This window comes from Phalacrocorax carbo, chromosome 1, assembly GCF_963921805.1.
Source record: "Phalacrocorax carbo chromosome 1, bPhaCar2.1, whole genome shotgun sequence".
In the NCBI taxonomy this organism is placed as follows: Eukaryota; Metazoa; Chordata; class Aves; order Suliformes; family Phalacrocoracidae; genus Phalacrocorax; species Phalacrocorax carbo.
Window position 1 is genome coordinate 93,737,270 of NC_087513.1, and position 23,639 is coordinate 93,760,908.

The 23,639-nt window shown below is 39.9% G+C and overlaps 2 protein-coding genes across 7 annotated transcripts in view; one reads left to right on the forward strand and one right to left on the reverse strand.

Moving 5' to 3' along the window:
* CMSS1 (cms1 ribosomal small subunit homolog) overlaps positions 1 to 23,639 on the reverse strand; it is a 254,267-nt gene that overhangs the window by 148,756 nt on the left and 81,872 nt on the right. Inside the window, exons 2-3 of one of the 5 annotated variants that reach the window (XM_064467378.1) lie at positions 22,642 to 22,680; positions 21,962 to 22,101 (exon numbers count right to left, since the gene is read on the reverse strand). The exons of the other annotated variants lie outside the window; for them this stretch is intronic. Of the exons in view, the coding sequence (XP_064323448.1) occupies positions 21,962 to 22,019 (58 nt within the window). The 5' untranslated portion in view covers positions 22,020 to 22,101; positions 22,642 to 22,680. The remainder of the gene's footprint in view (positions 1 to 21,961; positions 22,102 to 22,641; positions 22,681 to 23,639) is intronic. 5 annotated transcript variants of the gene reach the window in all.
* Positions 1 to 23,639, forward strand: part of FILIP1L (filamin A interacting protein 1 like) — a 215,869-nt gene that overhangs the window by 112,195 nt on the left and 80,035 nt on the right. For both annotated transcript variants that reach the window (XM_064467250.1, XM_064467259.1), the window contains exons 4-5: positions 16,633 to 16,919; positions 20,111 to 20,284. In XM_064467250.1, coding sequence (XP_064323320.1) covers positions 16,650 to 16,919; positions 20,111 to 20,284 — 444 coding nt within the window. In that variant the 5' untranslated portion in view covers positions 16,633 to 16,649. The remainder of the gene's footprint in view (positions 1 to 16,632; positions 16,920 to 20,110; positions 20,285 to 23,639) is intronic.

Sequence of the window (23,639 nt, forward strand, 5' to 3'; positions counted from 1 at the left end):
GCTAAGCACGTATGCACAGCTAGTGTGAAAACCTTCCCACACACTCCTCTGCATATCTGAAAACAAACATTTATTTTAAGACATCTGGTTCTGGACAAAGAATCATCCTTTTTATAAGATGCCATGGTCTCAGCCCTTACAATTTTTCCTCACAGTAGAGTACGTTTGCATATGTATGTACTTATACATTTTAAAAGATATATGTATTTTACATATGTAAATACATAGGAGCTTTATTTGTGTCCCCCAGTAGGGCACAGTATTATTCACAGGCTTCCAGATGCTCTCTGTCCAGTTCAACCTGCATCCATAGCTTCTGTAAAACAAAAACGAAATACCAACATTCACGGCCACTTCCCCAAAACTGTCCTACACATTTTGCCAAGTGCTTCTTTACGTCCTCCTGACAGATTCTCTGTCCCTTCACCCTCCCAGGCAGTCCTGCTGCCTCTGGGGCAGCTGCTTAGCAGGTGCAGAGGTGCTCTGCGCTCCAGTGCACAGCAGCAACTCGGAGCCAGGCAGGGCTGCCCACGCCGGGGCTGGGGGACATGGCAAGGGCCGGCGGTACCCCTGGGAACAGTGCTGGCAAGCATCGCCCCTCCAGTGGTGAGACAATGATGGCCTAAACAATGCCTTTGTGGTACCTGCCAAGCTGGGGAGCAGATGACCAGGGCTCATGCTTAACAAGGCAGCTGCAAATTCGACAAAGCTATTTCTTACAAGTATTGTACAAGCCCTTTGGGAAGACGGCCTTAAAACTCCACAGGGTTACGTCTTGCACAGGTGGCCTGTATAACTTCACAGGATCCTGTTCTTAATTTTTTTTTTTTTTTCAAAGCTTGCTCACTACATTTATTACTGTAGTTCTGACTAAGTCTCCAAACTATTTTTATGGGCCCTGAACAATAGTAATCATTTAGGATCAAGTTCGACTTGCTAAACTTAATTATATCTAGCCCAGATCCTTAAAATCATATATCTCTGACGAATGCTGTTGTTCACAGAACATAAAGGATATCAGTTGGGATAATGATGGTTTAAGAGATGTATGAAGAAGATAAGAACAAGAATTTTCCATAAGGCTTTTTCATCAATCAGACCCTGAAAAAAAAAAAACAACCGCAGTGCACTGTAACACCCACTTAGCACCAACTGCATTTTGAAATGCGCAATGCAGACAGAGTAAGGTAAAGATGATCAGGTTTCTGAATGATCACTCTTGTGAATTTTTTCAGTGGCATTTAAGAATCCTGTCTAGGACCTCTCAGAACCTTATGAAGTTGCAAATATCATTCTTCAAATAAAGCAACGCTAAAACTAGAACCTATTTACAAAAGGCTATTTTCAAAGACTGCAGATTTTACTTAACTCTCTCAATGGGCAGCACAAATAAATTCTTTTGGCTTATTTGTAGAAAGGTAAGGTAAAATTATTCCAATTAGATTCAGTATCCTGAAATAAATCCTGGTGCTTAAGCACTACTATTGACTGTTGAAGCATTTGCCCAGAACCGTACACATTCTAAAGAAATCACTAACTAACCTTAAAGAGAAGGGTAAGTTTCAGCTCTGCAGCTCTAATTTGCATGAAGCTGAAATTATGACAGAAACAATCTCACTATGCAAATACTCTGAGGATAAACCTGCATAGTTTGTCTTAGGTTCGTGCAAGGTAAGAAAATAATGATGAATGTGTATGATAGAATGGTATTGCTGTCGTTATGAGTACCAGTGTTATGAGACACCATCTACCTCACTGTTACCATACATATGCATTTCTTCCTTATTTTTCCTTCAGTTCTAACCCTAAAAGCCAAACTGGACAGTCAGTTTTACTTCTCAGGTATCATGAATATGCCTTCCCCTTTCCTATCCCAGTGGATTTTATGTTTTCTTTCGGGGGTTTTTGTTCACTTTTTCTTCTTTTTCAGAGTGTTACAGCAAGAAAATTTCTAAATGTTAAAGTAAGGAGAAAACATCTTACTGCCTCTAGATTTGTTTCCTTAATTAATGAATATGCTTGTGTTAACAACAGACCTTAAAAAATGGTACATTTTGCGACTGGCCAGAGTATACTTAAAGGAAAATGCATGTACTCAGAGTTATACTAGCAATAAGGGTCACAAAATACAGTCCCCAACCCTGTAATCCAATCTTGCACATGCAACCCCACAGACTTTAACAGGCCTACCTGCACAAGGAAAGCTTGCAGAACCCTGCCATATGCACTCTGATGTTTACTGGGTACTTGGTATTAAATGATGCAAGACAGATTTTCTAGCATTTAATTTAAAAGTCTTTCCTTTCTTTTATCTGTAGAAATTTATTTAGGCAGAAAACTATTTTTTGGTGTTGGAGGAGTGATAGGATTTGTGATTGTTCCTCAAATAGAACTGCTTACAGGAACAACTACCTATTCAGGGCTGTGTATCATCATAATCAAGGTAAATCCACTCTACTGTTAACACTTTTAAAATACTTATTCCCTCACTAAAACCAGAATTGATTGGAACAGAGTGCTAAGAAAAATTATCCTCTTAGAGAAAGAATGTAAGTACTATTAATATGACCACTACACACACACCTGCTGTGTGTTAAAAGGGCTCCTTTACAACCACTCAGAAATCAAACGGGGGGCTGCTTTCTAATTTTTTTAATTATTGTTTTTTTAATGTTAAGCAAATTCACGTCAGAAATTTGTCTTTTTCAGATATGTCTAAGGGAGATGTCTGTACTTATGTAACACAAAATTAGGATACATTCAGATGATGAGGTGCACAGGTACTTTCAAAAGTGGCATTAATCCACTGACAATATATAACAAATTAGCACTATTTATGTGCAGAAGAGAATGGTACTCTCAGGAACTAAATATTAGCTTCAGATAAAATAATTGCAGTGAAGTCTTACTAAGCAGCAGCCCTAAGGAAGCCTTCTGCCTGCAGGATATGACTCATTGCTTCACTAAGAAGGACTTGCATGTTAAATGCAAGCATTTATAGTCACCTGTCTATGTCCTTACAAACCTAAAAAACTGCAGACCTGTCCTCAGATGCCAGGAAAACACCAGTAGGGACGTAATATAATTGCCACCAAGACCAAAAAAAGCAACTCAAACGGGACTCTCCTGGCAGAACAACCCGTTTATGATACCTGCTGCTCAGGGAGCGGTTCCTTCCCAAATCTTCCTATGATAACTGGAGGGCTGAACACAGGCAGCAGAAGGGTCCCTGCTGTGTCCCTCAGGTCCCACCTTGCCTCTGCCTGGTTTGATGCTGTTTGTCACCGGCCATCACAGAGGCAGGTGGACAAGCTTTCTGCAAGTCTCTCCAGCACCAACACACACATAACAGAGCTCCAGCAAAATATAGGACAAATGGTGCCAAGCAGCTAAGCTAGGTAATGCCAAGATTTTGCCTGAATTTTAATTACCATTCTTCCAAAAGGATAAACAGGTGTTTTAACTGGGCTTTTCAGAGAGGCCTTTAGAGGGGTGGGGATGGGGAAGAAGGCATCTAGACTTTAGTGTTGCCTTAGGATCTCTCTGAACATCAGAATCTTGTAAAATATTTGTATAGATGCATACATTTACATCTGCAAAATCCCTTTCCTCAACTCCCACTAGCCACTGGGCTAGCAACTGGCCACAGCCATATTTGATCTGAACAAGTGGAAAAACAAAGAGAGGAACAAACAACAGTTATATGCCTCAAGCCACCTCCTGAGCATGCCTTGCCCTCCCCTCTGAGGACTCAGCTAGAGTATAATCAAAACCAGGGTGAAGTCACAGCTGCAGCCACAAACCAACATTTCCCTTTATGTCTGAACCTCATGTAGCAAAGTTGCAGGGTCCTTATGTAGCAATGAAAGGAATATACACGTTTTCTCCACTTGCCCTACACCAAAGCACAGATGATGGCCTCAACATCAAATTTCAAATAAGGGGGGACACCGAGCCAGGGACAGAGGAGCTACATCTACCTGGCTCACCAACTTCCATTCCACTTCCTTTTTTCTGTAAGGAGGCAATTTAACTTCATTGCTTTTAAGAAACTTCCTATTAGAAAGCTGCGGTTTCCAGTGCATTTTTATTGCATTTTCCAAAGTTGCACCATCAGAGCAGGGCATATTCCTACAGGACCTGAAGGTCCAAAACTGTAAGCCATTATAATAAATAATAATGAATGTCATGGCTATTAAAACCTGTAATCTGAACACATACAAAAATTGATTTCACTGTGTAGAGTTACTTTTCAAGTGTGCTTTTCACATTTTCCTGGCAGACATATAGCCACAGTCACCAATTAATATGAATAATATAAAAAATATAAGCCACTGCTCAAAGTCATAATTTTACTTTGGCTTATTTAAGGCAATAATCAATCTTAGTGGAAAAAAAAAAAACCTTCAAACACTAAAAATTACCTACAAAGCTGACTTGAGAATCTACCCAGAAGCTCATGTTTCCTTTGCGCTCATTTGTGCAGAGGTGAACATACACCAGATAATGAAAAAAAAAAAATCCCACTGCCACGAAATCAACAGGTTGAACCAAGACAAATAAGAACAAAAGACAAGAATAATAAAAGCCTAAGACAATAAAAGAAGAAGCCTCCAAAACAACAAAAAGCAGAAATTCACATTGTCACAAAACGAGATTGGTTCAAAACACCAACACAACACTGACTTCCACTTCCACCAAAGCCTTGAAATTAAGAGTTTTCTAAATTTCTTCAGAGCATCTTGTGACACCAGGGCACTCTTCTGAAAATCATGCAACTTGTCAACATGCATCATGGTGAGAGCCCACAGGCAGCATTTGTGGGGTTGGATGAGGGGGATACAGGGCACTGCCACTTGGTACTCCTCGCTCAGAGGCGAGGAGGGAACGCATGCCATTCGCCCCAATGGCAACATTCCTTCCCTTTGCTAAAACCCAAAACCTAAAGCCTTTGTTCCATAGGAAATAAGGTCTAATCTGCATTAAAAAGTTACAGTAAGAAGACTGGGGATCTGAGAGGTTTTGTTTCCATTAAACTCCTGTGAAAGAATGATTTCGGATATTTAGGATATTTATCCAAATTCTTCACTTGGATATTAAATGTGGAGAACGTGGGCATGGGGAATGGGGTGAGGAATCTTCCACTGCCGTCCACGTGTTCCTGTCTTGTCGTTGCAGTTGGAAGAGGAAAATGCCAGAGCAGATTTATTGTATAACTAATGTTTGTCTCCATCAGAAAAAATGTTAGCCTGCTGTTACATACTTAGATATTGTCATTAAGGAGAAATAACAACATGCAGTCGGACTGGTTTTGTATTACAGAATACAAAGGAAAACGGAGTATTTCCCCTACTATAGGAATGCAAAGTACCAAATCACAGAATGTAATAAAGACCTGATTTTTAGGATATACAGGGAAAATCCAGTCCAGTTAGGGGAAAACCCCCTAAACTACAGGGAAAAAACCAACGTGAGTGATTTAATTTCTTATCAGATAAACCAATGAAAGATTAATGTCCAGTGGGGATGGTATGAAGAGGTTTGGTTTAAAACAACAAACAAAAACCCAAACAAACTCCCCCTCCCCATACTAACAACTCAGAAATCCTAGGTTTAGAGACAAGCCTGAAATCCTGCCTCGCGTTGTTCACAGATGCTTGGTGCCAGCATGACAGAAACAGTAAAATCCTTCAGAAGAGAAATCCTATTCTCAATAGCTTCTATGAGTTAAATACCCTCTGCTATCAGACAGCACATAAAGATTTGGTCTGAAGCATAAAAGATTAAGTTTATAAAAGCAAACAAACATTAAGGAAAACATAAGAAAGAAAACCCAAGGTTTAGGAAGAACCAAAATTAAATCTATTTCCCTGAAAGCTGTCTAATGGTGGGGAATTCCAGATTAGGGAGAAGATCACAAACATTCGAAGCTTGGCTAATATGTGTTCTGTGTTGCTAAGATGCAAAAAGAGAGATGAAAAGAGATTTTTGTACAAAAGCAACCAAACGAATAATTGAAAAAAAAACCCAGATATACAACTTGTGTGAAACCCTGAAAGCCATACCTGGGCATTTCATGTAACTCCAAGAGCCACAAAAGCAGATGAAATTGCTTATTTAAAAATGTCAATCAACCCACTCCATGTAAGAGTTCTTGAACATGCACGACCAAAGGCAACTGTTTGAAGTAGAGCATCCCACACAATACAGTGGGGAAAAATGGAGTTGGTTTTGAAAAGTTATTTTATTCATGCCTGTCTTGGTAAAACTAGGGAGCATCTGTGGATTCCCCTACCTCTTCTCTCTCCAAACAACATATCTCTCAGAGTAGGTTGATGGTCGAATCAATGCAATAATGGTCTTGATCGTCTTAGCCAGCTCTCTATAGACATGAGTTCACAAGAGAGGCAGCCATGCAGCTTCCTCAGACATTAGTAAAGACTTTTGATCTTTCTTTGAAGAAACTTTTCTCAGGATATTTAAAAGTCTGTGGTTTATTTTCATGTGTGGGGAAAAGCAATGCTGAGGCAAACACTCCCACACAAAGAAATGTCTCAACAAAGCTATGCTTGTCAAAAATACCCTTGAAGAAAAATAATAGATACTAACTTTCAAGGTGTACATTTTTATTCTGTAGTCCTCACTGCGGCCTCTACTGCTCTTTTGTTGAAAGCTTATAGACGACCACTTATTTTGTATTTGCCACGCGCACCAAGCATAAGAGAATTACATAGACACACACCTAGTACACAAATACGTTCTTTAAAACATCGCATGTGTGTCTAGAGACACACACACACTGAAATACAAGAAATTCCATTGGTTTCTTGCTTCTCTTTTGTCCACAGCTATTACAGCTAATAATATCATAACATTGGATTTCTTCAATTGGATTCTATTTGGAGAGCTATGATTATAGGCTGCTTTTCAAAATGACCTTATACCACATTACCGACATGCTTAAAAGGCACACAAGACGATGGTTTGTCACAAGCACTTTTTTGCCAGAGTCAATTTACCTTCCATCAGAAAGGAAGGACCACGTAATAGAAGACACACTGGACAGTGAAGTTGTGTTTGTACCGCACGTGTGTATGTGCAGGGAAAATTAATCACTGAAATCAGAGATGTAAAAGTTGCACCAGACAGTGTGAACTTATTTTGTCTCTTAGTCTTACAGATTTCTCTTCATTATATTTGTGTTTTGCTTCATATTACTTTGAAAAATAGTTTTAAAATTAAGAGATCTGTCACACTACTAAAGGCATTGGAAGAAAAATATTGAATTGACAGTATTTTAATTCTGCTTAGATGATTAAAAGAGAACATTAAATGTTCCCATTTTGGGGGTGACAGGAGGTTTTGGGAAGTGGGAGGGAACACTATAACTATGGGATTTATTTTTTTTTTAAAACCGGTATCACAAAACTCACCTTGAAATATTTATAAGATTACCACACAATGATGGTGTTTTGGCTACACCCTGTCTGCTGAGGACAGCAAAAGAAGTGTGGGCGATAACCTATGTTGTCAGGAAGTCAGAAATAGCTGCTTTTGCAGGTTCCCAGTTTACCAAAAGCATGCTCAACCTGGGGAAGCGAGGGCACATAGCTGCCAGCTGGGAGACAAGCAAACACATGGAGCATGTAGCAAGCCTTGTGCACTGAGAACCTTCCCCTGGATTTTAAACTCTGCCAAAACTGTCATGAGCTTGCACAAAATCAATTCCACTGCTGAGACAATACCTTGAGGTGTGTTTGCACCGAGTTTGGCACAGGAAGATACTCACCTTGACCAGGGTTTCTATAACATTTCTTTTAGTAAGTCTCTAGTAGGAAGAAGGAAAGCAAGCGCCAGAAACATAGGTATTTACTTGAGAGGCATATGGATCTCATGTGAAAGAATCAGAAATGAGATATGAACATATGAACTAGATCAGATCAATAACCTGCAAAACATAAAATAAAAGCCAGTAAAAACCTTTAATGAAGTTGAAAAAAAAAACCTAAACAAAAAAACCCCAAAACACAATCACACACAAACCCAAACCCCACCCACCATTCGGTAGACAGAAGGTGTGTGACTTACCGTACAGAAAACAGTAGCCTATCCTGAAACCCAAAACTTAAAGCTTTTGGTTTGGGTTTTTTTCTTTCTGTTTTCGATCTTGCATATTATTATTATTTTACAAATAGATAGCTAGCCCCTTCTCAAGTCCGCAAATACCCTACTTTAGCTATCACCTGTGGGATTTTCAGAAACATGTTACACACCATGCAAAAACGTATTTGTTTCACAAGTCTGAATATGCCACCCTTCACCTTCATGAATCATGATAGACAATTCTGGGAAAAGACCAATCAGTTTCCAGCATAATCTTCCTGAAGATAGTCTAAGCCGTGTTTCTCTGTGGCAACAAGGCTATGCACTTTGTCTATCCAGGGGTCCCATCCTGAATCACTGCCAATTTCAAACAAGCCAGAGAGAAAGGACAAGATACTGACATTTCTGCAGATTTCAGGGAAACTGGTGCCTGCAGAAATAGTTGAGAGATATCGCAGTAAGGTAAGACTGAAATGTGTGATTCGAACTCAGCCGCATCAGCTGCTGCCTTTGCCTTTCTATAGGCATCTACAGAAAACCACTCTCCATTAGTATTCCTCTCTACATAGCTTTTTTCTTCCCCCCTCCTTTTTTTTAATATGTTTTTAAATGTATACTTGGTCTTATACACTCCAGGACTTAGCCTAAATTGGAGCTGAATTATCCTGCTGTATAAGTGTCTACAGTCCAGTTAATTTCAAGATATTCAGGAATAAGGATGAGTTTAGATACACAATATCTAAGATAGGAACATTTTCTTTTCATGTAGCACTCTTTCCTGTTTTTGCTGTGGATAATGCTGTAATTACAAACTAATTATACATTGGAGCTAAAAATTACAGCAGCTGAATAATAAGTACTAAACCACAACCACTGTATTAAGTAACATTAACTGTTTCTTACGCTCGTAAAACAAGAAAATTCTATCCTTGGAAAGCAAATTCATATAAATGAAATTAGAACATCTGAGTTTCATTTCAGTGTATTTTACAATAAAAAATTGTCAAACAGACAACTACAAGATTTACATTTTTAAATTTAAAACCAGACAATATGGCTTTGCAGAGTTCACACTTTCAAACACTTAAATCTACTTGATGCAACGTTTTTTCACCTATACCAAAAATCTCTCTTGCACTAATCCTTATAAAAAAATCCACCTCTGGTGTCTAATTTAAAAAAACCCTAAACCCAAGGAAGCCGACAGAGAAAAAGTTCCCCATATTTATCTCTCAGAAGCAATTCAGTGTAATTGCATAAAATTCCCCTCAACCCTCAATTCCCAGAAGTAGAAAGTTAAAGAAATTCTAGCTATTTTAATTTTGATTCCTCCTCAACCTTTTGAACCCATGAAAACATGGGATTATACTAGTATTGTCGCCCTGAAGCAGCACAATGAAGCTACAGTGCACATAAAACTTCAGAGTCATTCTCCCACTAAAACTAACACCTTAGATGCACACTGAGGCCTTGTGGCATGTGTAGTACCTCACTGAGAAGACAAATCACCTCAAACAAATCTACGGTGTCTAACGTATTTGCTATATAAACTGTATACATATAATGTATTTTTCTAAGACTACCATCAACTTAGCAAAATGCTGGACCACCAACTAGGAGAGCCAAGTTCCTGTGGACGAGACAGAGGAGGGTTTAGCAGGAGAAAAAAGGGATGCAAGTGCCTTTGAGTGTTAGCTACGGACAGAAGTTGTTCCAAGGTATGACCAGGAACAAGGGAAAATCAGTCCATGTCAGAAAACTCTCAAAGTACTGATTCCTGATTTGGAACCTCTGTGGAATCCAGGCCTTCATTTCAGATTTCAGAACAGCCACCCAATTTTCCAAAGAAATGTAACGCGGTACAGCAGGGAGCCCAAACTCTTGATTTTCTCATGGATCACCACAAAGAGGTCTAGTACCCAGGCTACTTGGTTTTATGGACCATGTGAAGAACCCTGCTTAGAACAAGGTTTGGTATCTTTGAATAGGAGTGTACATTCCTAACCATATTTTCCTATTATGAAAAGTTCAAGTATGTTCCAAATGAGCAGCTTATGCTTTCATGCAGACCACTGTGAACAGGTGTGCTTTAAATTGGCACAGCATGAGCCCAAATACATGGGCAAACACCACCAGAGCTTCAGCAGGAGATGGGCTGAGATCAGTTAATCTACAGGAAGGGCCGTACTTGAGCTTAGAGTCACAAAATCAGTAACTGGCCACATGGAACAGGCTCTTTTCTCTACTTCCAGGCCCAAATCCCATGGTGTCTCTGTAGTTAGAGATATTACAAAAGTGAAGACCAGATCACAAGTTCACACACCAATACTGAAATGACAGATGGCTGACCCAGATACAGTCTTCAAAAGGACCTGGTAGAAACCTCCCACACAGACGCAGACTTCTAAAGAGGGCTGTAAGCCTGTACAGACTGCATATGCAAAATGGATTTGGAAAGATCTTACCTAAACACAATCATTGCATATGTGCAAAACACTACAGGATTGGAAGGGAGAGGAGACAACAGATGGTGGAAGTTTCACAGTACCTTTACCATCAGCAGGGTAACATGACAACTCTCAAACACAGCCCAAAAGGCGTCTTACTGTTTCAGAAGAGGCTCCCTGTCTCTAAGGGATGAGAAATCCAACTTGTGGTCAGATAAGCATAAACCACAACCAGCACAAAAATGACATCCAACTCTCAACCATGCACTTTTCCTGTCTGGGAGTGTTTACATCCTCTCTTGAATCCAGATTTTCTTCCCATTTGAGTAACTGCTGTTCTTGTAGGATCCCCAAGGGCTTCAAAGACCAAGATATGACAAGATCCCATGAGGGGAAACAGATTCCTAAATTTATTTTCTTTCTCCTGCTTGAATCCCTGCAACTCTTCATGCCAACAGATACATCAGGCTACACAGGTAAGTACTCCTGCATCAGTTTTCCCAAATACAGAGCTAAATCTTGCAATTTCCATGCCAGGATGGAAACACTTACTGATCCAAGAGTCCCTGGGTGAAGAACCCATTAAAGGAAAGAAGTCTCTTCTCGCTTGCCGCCTGGGCTATGCGCCAAAACGGCACAAAAGTCTCCTGTGAATAAGAGCACAGCCCGAATGAGATAGTCAGCCATGGTAAAACAAAACATCCCACCAGTCAGAAGTCACTGCAAACTGTTTTCAGGAAAATGCTAAAACAGTGTACCCAAAGGGAAGGGCTGTTATCTTTGGAAGTGGTGCAGCTCTACCACAAAAATATGTTCCCACTTAGGGGAAGGATGAAAGTCCTAAACACATTCTGTCAGAACGCAGCAGTTCTAGAAAAGGTTCAGCAATGATGTGAAATGCCCAGATCCTGGGATACCAATTAATAAGACGTCTTCATCTTCTCCCATGATTCATAATGGCTTGATTGCTGGGCCACATTAGGACTACAGAGGAGAACAAGATAAACCTGCTGCTTTCTCTGGTGAAGGACATGATGTGGCCCAGCCAAAAGCCCCTTCCCAAGCCTGGACACTCGCTGGCACAGAGCCACACAAGAACGCAGAACAGGGACAGGAGATTAATTTCTTCTTAGGCGTGTATGTGTGGCACTAAGCTGAACATGATGCTTCAAAGTAGCTTTTGCTACACAGGAAAGGAAGAAACGTCCTGTAGCACCTTTTTTTCTTGCTCCAAGCCACATTTGTAGTGATGGGCAGACGGTTGCAGACCTCTTTCCGAAAGACATCATGTGTTTTGTGCTCTCCCATTACACTGGCATGCTGAGTAACCGTATCTCAACTCCTTTTAGAAGTCAGTCTGTTGGTAGAAGTCCTATCAATTTCAGCAAATCAAAAGCATTGCCATATCCCTTTAAGGGATGTTAAAAACCAGAAAGACATAATTCCTTGCTTAGTCACATATTTTTGGAAGAAACGGCAAATTCTCAACTATTCAGGATCCTTACCCTGGGATTAAGGGAAGATTTGGTCCTGTGAGGGATTTTGTTAGCTCATAAGTCAATCACTGACTAAAGAGAAAACACTAAAGGGAAAAATGGATGGAAAAAAATGGATGTCTCTTAAAACCCTCCGGTGTCTGTGGTGAAGTCATCTCTGAAGGATATTTCAGTCTTTCCCACAAAAGTGTGGGGATTTCTGAACCACCTGCTTGTTCACTGCTGCCAAAGAGACAAATGCAGTTTCATCTCCTTCAGAATATGATTGAGAGGGTGGAGACCAAGTTAACATCATAGAAACATTTGGTCATTTATTCATTTGGCTCTTCAGGAAAGTATATTTTGATCCCTCAGATTACTTGCTCATCACCAAGGAGAGGAAAATTTCTCCTTTATATGCTGAAGGACATCATACATGTTCAGAGATGAGCAAGCTCTTTAAAAAATAGAACAGAAGAGAAACTGTAACAAGAACACAAACACTGAGAATAGATTTAAACTTTGCTATGTTACTTGCAATAATTTGATTTACAAGAATGTTTTAATGTAACATACCCTTACTCCATTTTGAATCTGGAACCAGTCTACCAAGCTGCACTGAATGTGACTTCAAGAAAGACACCGCTGCAAAATCTTCAGTAAAACAGACACCTCATAACATGAAGTTGAAAGCACAACAGCGGAGAACACTGTGGTCTTCAATTAGCACGCTTACAGTAAACTAATCTCTATTAAGTACCCACTGCATGGTGATCTGTGATTTCAGGAGACGTGACTTCATGATCTGGATGATCCCTTTCAATCTTCTTTGATTTTTGATGCAAGCAGATATTGCCTAGATGGTATGTAAAGCATCATATGAGAATGCTGAGAAATATCCTTGTGTCTTCTGTTCATGTAGCTATACTCCCTGCTGTATAGTAATTGATCTAAAACAGATGGAAGATCACAAGTGCAAGGTGCATGCACCCAAACAAAACTTCTCACCTGCTTTCTTCTTTCTTAGCAGTTGTTTACTGCTTTCTAAGGTATCTTCGGTACAGAGAAACAGTGTTTATATTGGCTTCTATAAAGAAGTTTGCTACAAGATGCAAGAGTCAGTCCTCCAGGAGAAACCACAGAGAATGTGAATTACAATCCCTGTTACAAGAAGAAGCACTTCTTCCTTACCTCTTTTTTGAAAGACAGCTTTCTTGTCACAGACTCCAATATCTGATTTAAAGTGAAAACCAGGTGAGAGACAGCTATGCAAAAAGGCAAATTTTCCACTCACTAGTCTCATCTTGAAAGCCTGGGTTCAGGAGGGATGAGACATGTCTCATGGCCCCAAAAACAACTGGTATCCACAAATTTTATTAGCCGATTTACATTTCTACATTGGGGGAAAAAAACCAGTTGCTCTTCATTAACCTTCAAGAACATGGAAAGAGTTGTTCAAAGTAGAAAACAACCAATCTTACCAAAACACACAGCTGGAAAATTTCAAATGAAACTGCTTCTGTCTTGAATGTTACACTAGGGCTATTCAAGGGCTTAGTAACACTGCAGAAAACCAGTAGCCTCTGAACTAGGACAGATCAACTTTCTGCCATGGTGCAAGGGCATGACATGGCAGCTGATATTCTGTCCAAAATGTCAGGTGTACTTTGAGGGTTAGTCCCTTAGATGGTGCCACACCTAGGGCACACCAATTTGAAGGTGGCAAAGAGTTTCAAAGTAGGTGATGTTTATTTTTGTCCATTTCTGAGGTCCTGCTTTGCTTGCTGCAGCAGCAGCTATACTAGCTGCAATAATTTGAAGCTTTGAATGGTCGTTCTGTTACTCATACCTACACCCTTTGACAACCACATTAGCACTAGCATCCTTATGTAAACACAAAACACTAAAAATAATAAGAATGCCTGCCCATGTACAAGTAATAAAAAGGCTTAAATAATTCAACAGAGAAATAATACATCAATAAGGCAGCCTACTAATACCAGAGCATTTGTGCCTCTCTTGTCAGCTACACTGAAGTTCCAATAAAAAAGTGCTTAAAGTATACATTTAGTATGCCACTTCAATCTCTAACCATTCATGTTAATTGCTAAATCTGATAAATATTTGCATTAGCAGAGTCAATAGTAGGCACTGGCATTCAGGAATGACAGAACAGAATGCAGGTAAAGGGTACATAACTCTGCTCAATAAGAAATGAAGAAAAATCCACTCTGGGATGCTGCAAAGGCACCATTTCATTGGAGGGTAACCTATTTAGCAGGTCAGCTGGCCTTCTGAGGGACCAAGTGCCTCAGAATAAGGACTGTTCTACCCAATTACAAAGTAGGCATGACAAGCTTAAAATAGAGACACAGCTAGCCCCCAGCAACTGTGAAAACTGTGTGTGGCATGCAGCCTGGAAGCCAACAGCATGCATATAGTGTAAGAGAAAAGATGGGGGAGGGCGCTCTTCCTGGCAGGATTGCAGAAGCTACTGTCCTTTCAAGTTCAGGATCCTGTTTCCAGGTGCAGCCAACTCAAAAAGATTGAAAAGGTATGAACCTCTTCCTTATGCAGTGGTTCCTCTTCCCTTCCACAAGGAATGCTATATTGACACTTGCTGTCAACAAGTTTGACAGTAGCTTGATGCCCAGTTGAGACTGCTACTGCACCTGGCACACATGATGGGAAAAATGCAAGGACTTCTTGGACTATGTATGCATTTCATAGTGTCCTGTGCTTGTGGCATCAAGGCACACAGACAAGTTCAGAGTGCGTTTAGGTTACCTGATTTACTCAACTCCTACATTTGATTTTATTAACACCAGCCATTAACTGCACACAAAAGCCACAAGGCATTTAGTGTTTTACACCCAAAGAAAACCAATGTTCTTCCAAAGTAGTCATACTCTGTAAGCAAGCTGCAAAAGGTCAGTAAGCCTAATAAGCAGACCACAGCAAACAAAGAGAAACTACATTCAACTGAAAGGACAGGATAACCATGAACTTCAATGAATCCTCATCAGCTAACATCACTGCTGGCCTGCTATGAAAAGCTCTCAGTTTGCTACATGCACTGTACAAGCTCCCATCCTAATCTGACACTGTTGATGCACAGCTTCACAAAACAGGTTCCAGTGCACACTGCCATGCAAACCTGACACACCTAGGTTTTTGGAGACCTGAAGAAACAAGTTTTTCTTATGAAATACAAGCTATTATGAGTGCTTGAAATTAGACTAGAAGATACTTCAGTATTACAGAAAACGTCACTTGCTTTTCTTGTAACATTTTTGATAAGTTCTCCCCACTCTCAGCCATCATCCATTACAAAGCAAAAGCTTCTTCCACCTCCTCTGTCCTTGCAGAAAAACAACAGCAGGAAGTATCTGCAGCATTCAGTGGAAAACTACCACAGTTAAGGAATGCAGTCACAGAGTTTAGGATTTAGAGTCAGAACCTGGTGGAAGAAGTTGTTCTGAAAAAACCTTATCAGCCACAGATTTGTAAGGCCAAAAAGCAGCAGCGCAATCATCTCCTGCCTACCATAGGCCATACCAACTTTCTGGACCTTTCAGCAATTAGCTTTGCAGTTTAGTAAGAAAACTTGTGTATTATTTGTATTTGGAACATGTTTAATTTCACCTTTGAATCATGTGATCGGACTTTTGTCTGCTAGACAGTATCCATGACCACAGTTTTCCTGTAGAGGACTATAATCCATTCACACCTTAATCTGAGTGGTGATAAGTGAAACAGAGTTTCTGAGGATAATCAATATTTATACAGTTAGTAATTTATCTGCAAAGGCATTAGAGTATGTTTACTTAACAGTGGCACTTCAAAGGGGCCTAGTTAGGACAGGTCTCCCTTTGGCCAGGTACTAACGCCTCTAAAGTGCTAGAGTCTAGCAGTACAGAGGTAGTAGGGTTTCATACTACATGGTTGCTGGTGCTGGAGGGGACACCACAATCAGCAAGGGAGTGTGGTTTTGAGGTGGGTGGTGGTAGTATTGGGGAGTGGGTGTTTACGACGAGGCTCCCCCCTTGCAGTGTGGATGTGCTAACCCCTACATTTTCCCAAACGTGGAAAATGCATCTGCGTAACTTGTAGTAGTGGAGGACCTCTTTTGTGCTCTTCCTTGGAAAAACAAAGCAAAACAAAGCATGGCTATATAGTAAGGGATGGGATACTATGAAATTGGAACAGGAAGATCTTCCTAGTGAAAACTCTCTAAACCTAAATGTGCCTCATCTCAGTAAGTATCTACCTGAAAGGTGAGGTAGGCATTGTCTCTCAAAAGGGAAACTTGGTCTGTGGTGATGTGCACAGTACTGCTGCTAAAGCTGCTGCCTTTGCAAATATTGAGGGAATTGTTACAGCTGCGTAAGACCAGTTAAGACTCACTTCACTACAGACATCCAGTAATGACCACAGCCCAGTCCTGTTGGTTACACAAGGTTGTCAGCTTTTGTCAAACATCAAACAGCCTTGCATGGGAGGGAAAACTACCAGACTGGAGGGAATAATACCCACCACAAGTTATAGTAATAGTTTTATAGTCTCTGCTAGTTAAAACAATTACTTTTTTCCCCACCTTCCTTCAGCTTCAGAGATATAAACCATGCGTTCCAGAAGTAACAGCACAGAAAGCCCAACCAGACCAAAGCTGAGCCAGCAAAGGCCAAAAGACCACCATAAAGAAGAGGTTGGTTACAGTGGGAGAGGAAACGTGCAAAGAAGGCAGAAGGAGAAGGATGATGTAGCCCAAGCCAGTACCATCCTAAGAAGCCCTAAGGCAGAGAAAAAACAAAGAAGTTCTTTCAAGAAAAGAGAGGATCTCTCTCGTGATGACTTGCTATTCCTTCTTAGTGTCCTCGAGGGTGAATTACAGGTGATTTATCATCTTATTTTATATCCCAGATTAAAACACAGTTCCATGTCATATCCTGTCCTCCCCCCAGTTTGCCACAAACACATGCGGCTTTCACGTTAAGGAAATACCCTACCTAATTTAATACAGAAGGACAAATATAAACTGCAAAGGACATAAAAATGCTAAGTATAGCTGTTATTATAGCTATCAGCCAGAAAAGGTGATCTTTACACTATGCCAAAATGCAAATAAAATTTACTCACAATGTATCTCAATCACACGAAAACCACTCATGATCCACTGTGAAGGATCGTGTAACTCAAGCAGAGAACTCAGAAAACTTTCCAATTGTGCTGTCCCATTTTAAGTACTTTGAATTCAAAGTATCTGTCACTGTAAAACCTATATGAAGAACATACTGGAGACCTTTAAGATCTGTTACTTAATTATTTATCTCCCCCTCCTATGAAGTCATAACCATTATTCTCTATGAATCAGAATGTGTCAGATCACAAGTAGTAACTCACTCAACAGTATCCTAACATCTTTTGCTAGAAAGATCAAGATATCCATTTTATTTGCCATAATACGAAGCACAAGTGTTGCATGCCACTTAGCCACACGACACTGCATTTTGAAGAGCAAGCATCCTTCTGTCTGGAAAAGGAGTGAGCCGCCAAGTGGCAAATGATGCCTAACCTGGTCAAACATAATTTCAGGAATCGGGAACCAGATTTCCAGTGAACAGGGAGAATATTTCTGTGGCAGGCTGACTGCACAGAACTAGCAACGGCCACTTAAAACTGGCCACAGGCAGAGGGAAGAGCAAACTGGCCAAAGTGGCATAAACGGGTATATCACATGGTTCCAGAGTTTGTTACCTAGATAGTATCTGAGTAGTTCCATTCTTAACATATGTCTATATATTTATATAACGATACATACATGTTTAACAGAACACATGCAATATGAATATTTGATAGATGTAGCGATCTCAGAGGGTAGATCCACGGCAAACCTCTACAGAACATTTCATTAAGCAAACAGAACAATTTCCATGTTTGCAAAACATTTCTCTCCTGCTTACTTGCCCTTTCCTAATTTAGATTCAAATTCAGATGCCACACACTTCCTCTCAAAAAAAAGAGATGTGTGTATATATATTTTTATATATATATCACACACACACTTCATTACACTTGTGTAATACAAATACATATATACATATAAATGCACACACACTTCAATTATTTAGAATTAAAACTGGAACAGAGCGAAATGAGAAACTAGAAAACAATGAGTATGACATGAACATTTTATATCATGTCGGCATTCCAAAGGAAGCAATATGAATGGAAAAAGAGAGAAATCATTTTTTTTATTCCTAATTTTCCACCTCCTGTAATGCCAAGTCAAATCTCTGAAGATCAGCTGTCAATCCAACCATAATTAAGTTACAAAGTTCGATGCTGTTGCTCTCTGATTCCAGAACATTTAAGATGCACAATGATCACACTCCTAGGGTTTTTCTTTCTGGAATGATAAGCATTAGAAATAGATTATTTTATGCTCTTCTTAAACACAGTCACAAATAGGGATACAGAAGTGCTCCAGCCAAGAGCAGTCAGACTGAAAGCGTTACCCTCTCCCTGATTTCCTCCCTTCCTATTCTGCCCTTCTAGGATTTGCATGTACTCTGTTTTGTTTTTAACTGAGATCACTGCAGGCAATGGATGTTTGAGACAGTTCATGTAGTTATGTCACTGTAATGGAGGCAGGGGGCAACCTCCACCACCAGAGGATGTAGGGGAAAAAATAAAAAGATGGACACAGCCCTAGGGGAGGTGATGACCTAAACCACTTTCCCTCACAGTGGAAACATTCACATAATCAGATATTCTCATGAAAGAACATTATCATTAGATAGAACTTGGAGACAATTAGCACAGTATTCTGTCCCCTCCAACCTAACATCTAGGAGCTAGTGACTATAGAAAAGACTACTTCTTGATGGCTTGTTTTTTTTGTTGGTGGGGATTGTTTTTCCTTTTTAAAGAGGAAAGAGAATCTGTAACTTTAAACACTGCAGATGCACGCAGCACGTTTCTTCAACATGGAGCATGGACTTAAGAGAGCAATGCTGTATGAGAGGAAGAAGCTATATGCACCTGCCAACTTGTGCAAGAATTTTTGAAATACATACATAGAAAAACATATTGAAAACATACCTGAGAACATATGGTATCTACTCTTTGGTAACAGGATGTCATCAGATATTTTATAAGATTAAGGAAACAAATGCAGTGACGTTAAAAGAGGAAAAGTATAACACATTTTTAGACTACACTTTTTGCAACTACACGATTTTTTGAAACCAGATAACGCCACCTTCTCTTAATCATTATATCTTTTAAAATGCCCTTTTTTTAGCATGCACTTATAAATTGGCAATACCCTTACAGCAGTTACTTCCAAAAAACTTGATGCTGCAAGGTTGCTTATCACCCAAGGGCATGTACATGAGTGTGTGCACATCTACATGTGAATAAAAACATAAGGCATGGTCTCACACATGCATGCACACATATATATACATGCACACAGGACCCCACTGCCAGCTTTGAAGGCAATTAATCTTGTTTCAAGTAACTGCCATTATTGCATGGCTTTGGAACGCACATTGTGAAGGGTCACATCCCCTGCACCGCACACCTCGCTACATTCACCGCTCAGACAAGCTCAGTGTAACAACAGAAGCAGACAACCACGGGGTTTTAAACTACAGAAGCCATCTTTGTACCAGGAATATACCAAACGTGCAACACTTCCAAGCTTCAAGAACCATCCTAACATCTTCCACTAGCAATCTGAAATCAGCTTCTACTACCACATTTTGCCCTGAAATTTTGTATTGTGAATGCTACATGCCGGTCCAGAAACCGCAATATGATCTAATCACTAACAAAGTACTTTAGCATTGATGAGGGTTCTGAAGATGTTGGGAGCTTATGAAGAACTAATAAAATACAAAGACCGATACTTCCTTCATGTTTTTTAACTGTCTTCATGTTACTGACTGTTTTGGGGCACTGTACATACACAGCATTCTTTGAAAAGTTTTCGTTTTCTTAAAATCAGAAGAAGAAAGGTAACCTGTAAATACACATGTACAGTTTAACAAAATCAAACCTTACTTTGTGTTTCTGCAGGCTCAAGATGAAGTTATAGGAGTACTTAAGGCTGAAAAAATTGACTTGGCTTTGCTTGAAGCACAATATGGCTTTGTTACTCCCAAGAAGGTGTTAGAGGCCCTCCAGCGAGATGCTATTCAAACAAAGGCTGAGCAATGGCAAGAAGATATCTACGAAAAGCCTATGGGAGAGGTATGAACTTATCATTGATATTTAACCATAGCTCCCACCAATTTCAACAGAAAATCTCTCACTGACTTCAGGGAAAGAAAGCAAACGAGCTCTAAATCTAGAATCTAACATGAGTGTAAGTGACAGCAGAACAAAGTCCAGGGTCCAGTGGGCTCCCTAATATAAAGGGGTATCTAATGATCCTCATTTATAGTGCGCACTGGGGGCTTTAAACAGACAGACGGGATTTTGTCTAACTCAAAGTCGGATAATCATCAGCCTCTATTTTTGACACCACCTTCTCTTTTTTCCTTCCTGGTACCCTGCTTTACAACTAATACAAACAGATGCCTCCCCACTTGTTTCACTGAGCCATCTTACCAATGGCTGGTGAGGGCCCATCCAGCAGTAATGGCACAGCTGTCCACCTTTACATAACCCAGCTCCCACTAATTCTGGGGGAGTCACGGGTATACCTGCTTGGTCTGAGTAGTTACTGTAATGAGCTGTCATTAGAAACTTCATCCAAGCAGAAATCTAATATTCTCATATTATACCCAAGTAACCTTTAGTTTAATTACACTGCAGCAGCAGCACCCATACTTTCTGAGCAATGTTATCTGAATTTCGTTTCTGCCCAGCAGTGCAAATCACTGGATATTAAAATCCCTTCATACCAGAATATGTGGGGTTTTCCCAAGTAAGTGTCTCCTCTTGATTTCAGATAAACATTTTGAATATGCTGCTCAGCATAGATAAACATCATAAAAATAAAAGCAGAAATTATAAATAAAATTCTTCTACCACATGTTTTCCAAGCTTTCTGAACAGAAACGTACCTAAGGATACAGAGTTCATTTCAAAGAAAATTATGTCAGGCAAAAGGTCAACATTCATTTCAGAGGCTCAAAGGTTAAAATCTCTGGCTATAATCTGAAGCAGATAAAGTTCAACTGTGGAGGTTAATTTATTTTAGAACATTGTGGCACTATGTCACAGAAACTTTGAGCACAAATGGAAATGATTTGAAGACAAGTCCAAAAAAGTTTGAAAACATAAGTTCAGTCTGTTACTTTACATAAGTTTATACCCGCTTTTTCCTTCTTACACTTAATGGCAGAGAAAGGATTTCTGACACCATTGGATTTGGCAATTCCAAAAGGCAAAGGTAAACATCCTGAGAGCAGCTGAAAGGCTAGAATGAGAACTGGCACTTCGTATATCTTGGTAAACCAAAGGATGCTGTAATCGGCAGGCATTCCACAATTTCAGTTTCAAATATCCCCCCCCCAAATAAAGTCAGAAATCCATTTAATTCCTGTTTGGATTTTTTATAAATGTTTACAAAAACCAAGGGAGAGGTGGAACCAGCCACAAATTATGGGAACCAACCATTTAAATTTCCTCTTTGCCACCATGACAATGTACCGTTTTATCTGCCTACAAAATCTCTGCTGATCCAGTTCCTCTACAGCATGTGTGTCTCACCCTTGACAATGTAGCCCTGTAGCCCTGAACACAGAGGATCTTCCCAAAACTCAGCTGAAAATCCAGTGAATTTCTGAAGGCATCTGTAAGACTGCTGATCTTTTGATGTTCTCTCACAATTTATTAACCTATCCTAAAGTTTATGAAGTTTCTTGGCAAACTTGGTTAAGAATGTAGTGGGATAATTAGTGACTAGGCAGCTTTACTCACTAGGAACAGGATTCATAGATGAACAAATGTAACAAAACAGAAAACAGTAGTAATACATCTTCCTTTGCAAAATCTACGGAGGAGTGTGAAAGACCAAGACCATGTCTTCCTTGGCTAACTCTTGACTGTGTTATTGGAAGCTGGAAAAGATTAAAAAAAAAAAAATAATCTAGCGCCTCACTGTGAAGTGCGGTGAACAATACTTCTTACCACTTTGAGAACTCCTCTAAAAGCAGCAAAAATAGAGGAAAACCTATGTCTTCCATCCATCAGGGATAATTCCAAAGTGAATCTATTTTTAAAACGCCAGTGCCAATCAACTCAGGGAAGAAGGCATCCTCATCAGCCTTTTAACAAAGTACATCTGACTGCATCCTCACAACTGCTTACAAGTGTTGGTCACAACTTTCCAACAATAACAGCTGTAGGGCACCAGTAAGTTACAATCATAGGAAGAGACTGAAATAATAACATTGACAACATGGCATTCAGGAAAAGCAGACCAACATATCCACATGGACATTTGGCTCAGCTAGGGTTGAAGAAGACAAGGGAGAAACTGCTCCCATAATCTCCAGTAATCCTAAACTCAAGATTATAAATTAATAAACAATGACCATGAGGATATTTTTAACAGGAATAATATCTCACTGAACTTTGGGTAAAGACACATAACTAACCTGGATTTTATTCTGGCACAGCATCAAACACAAAACACTCTAAAAAGAGAAAGACAAAAAGTTCAGTTCCAACACAATGAATACAAGACACACCATCCTAGTTTGACTTCAGACACGAGTTGGTGGCAAAATGTATTTAAACTATTAAATTCCTGTGAATTTTTAGCTTGCTGAACTATTAACGGTTACGTAAGACCATGCCTCTTATTTTCCATTGTATTGTACAGTATGTTCAAGTATTAATTTTAGCAAAAATCCCACATGGTTAGCAAGAACAAACCAACAAATCACTTAATTAAGATTTTATCACTGAAATTTTCAACAGAATACATTTATACTGCTGCTTACGAGTCCTCTGTGGTTTTTTCCAATAACTGTATATGCTGAGTAAATATGTGCGTGTACATATAGAGAGGTATTTCTGCATGTGCAGATTTAGCATTTGGACGGAATAATTTGAGGAACCAGGGGCTGCTGGAGAGCACTCCCGTGAGAGGATCTCACACTAGCAGTGGTTCACATGACTTCTCTCTTCCCTGCTGGATACATGGGAGTCGGTCACAAGATCTCACAAGGAAAATGCAAAAGTCAAATTTGCTCCCCAGGGAAGGACCCTTATCTTGCAGAGGGACACAACAGAGCTTCCAAATAAAACACACAGAAGTGCAGCAACCCAGTACCAGACTCTGCTCTGCTAGGTCCTGCAGGGAGGGAGAGGCATGCTGCCCAGTAACACACACAATTGTCACAAGGCCAAATCCCATACCCGTTACACAGCTTATATGTAGATCTCAAGTGTCTGCATTAATTGTGATGTAGGATCTGCTGCCTCTCCAATTCTTTTCTCTAGCACCCACCTGTACCAGGAGACAGGCCCAGCACCTCTTCCCTTCTCTCTCACGTGGAATTCCAAGCTCTTGCTCTCGACCTTGTCCCCAGCCACAACAGTCACACACCAGCTGTGAATGCTCACAGTAGAACTGACTTGAAGAATTCAT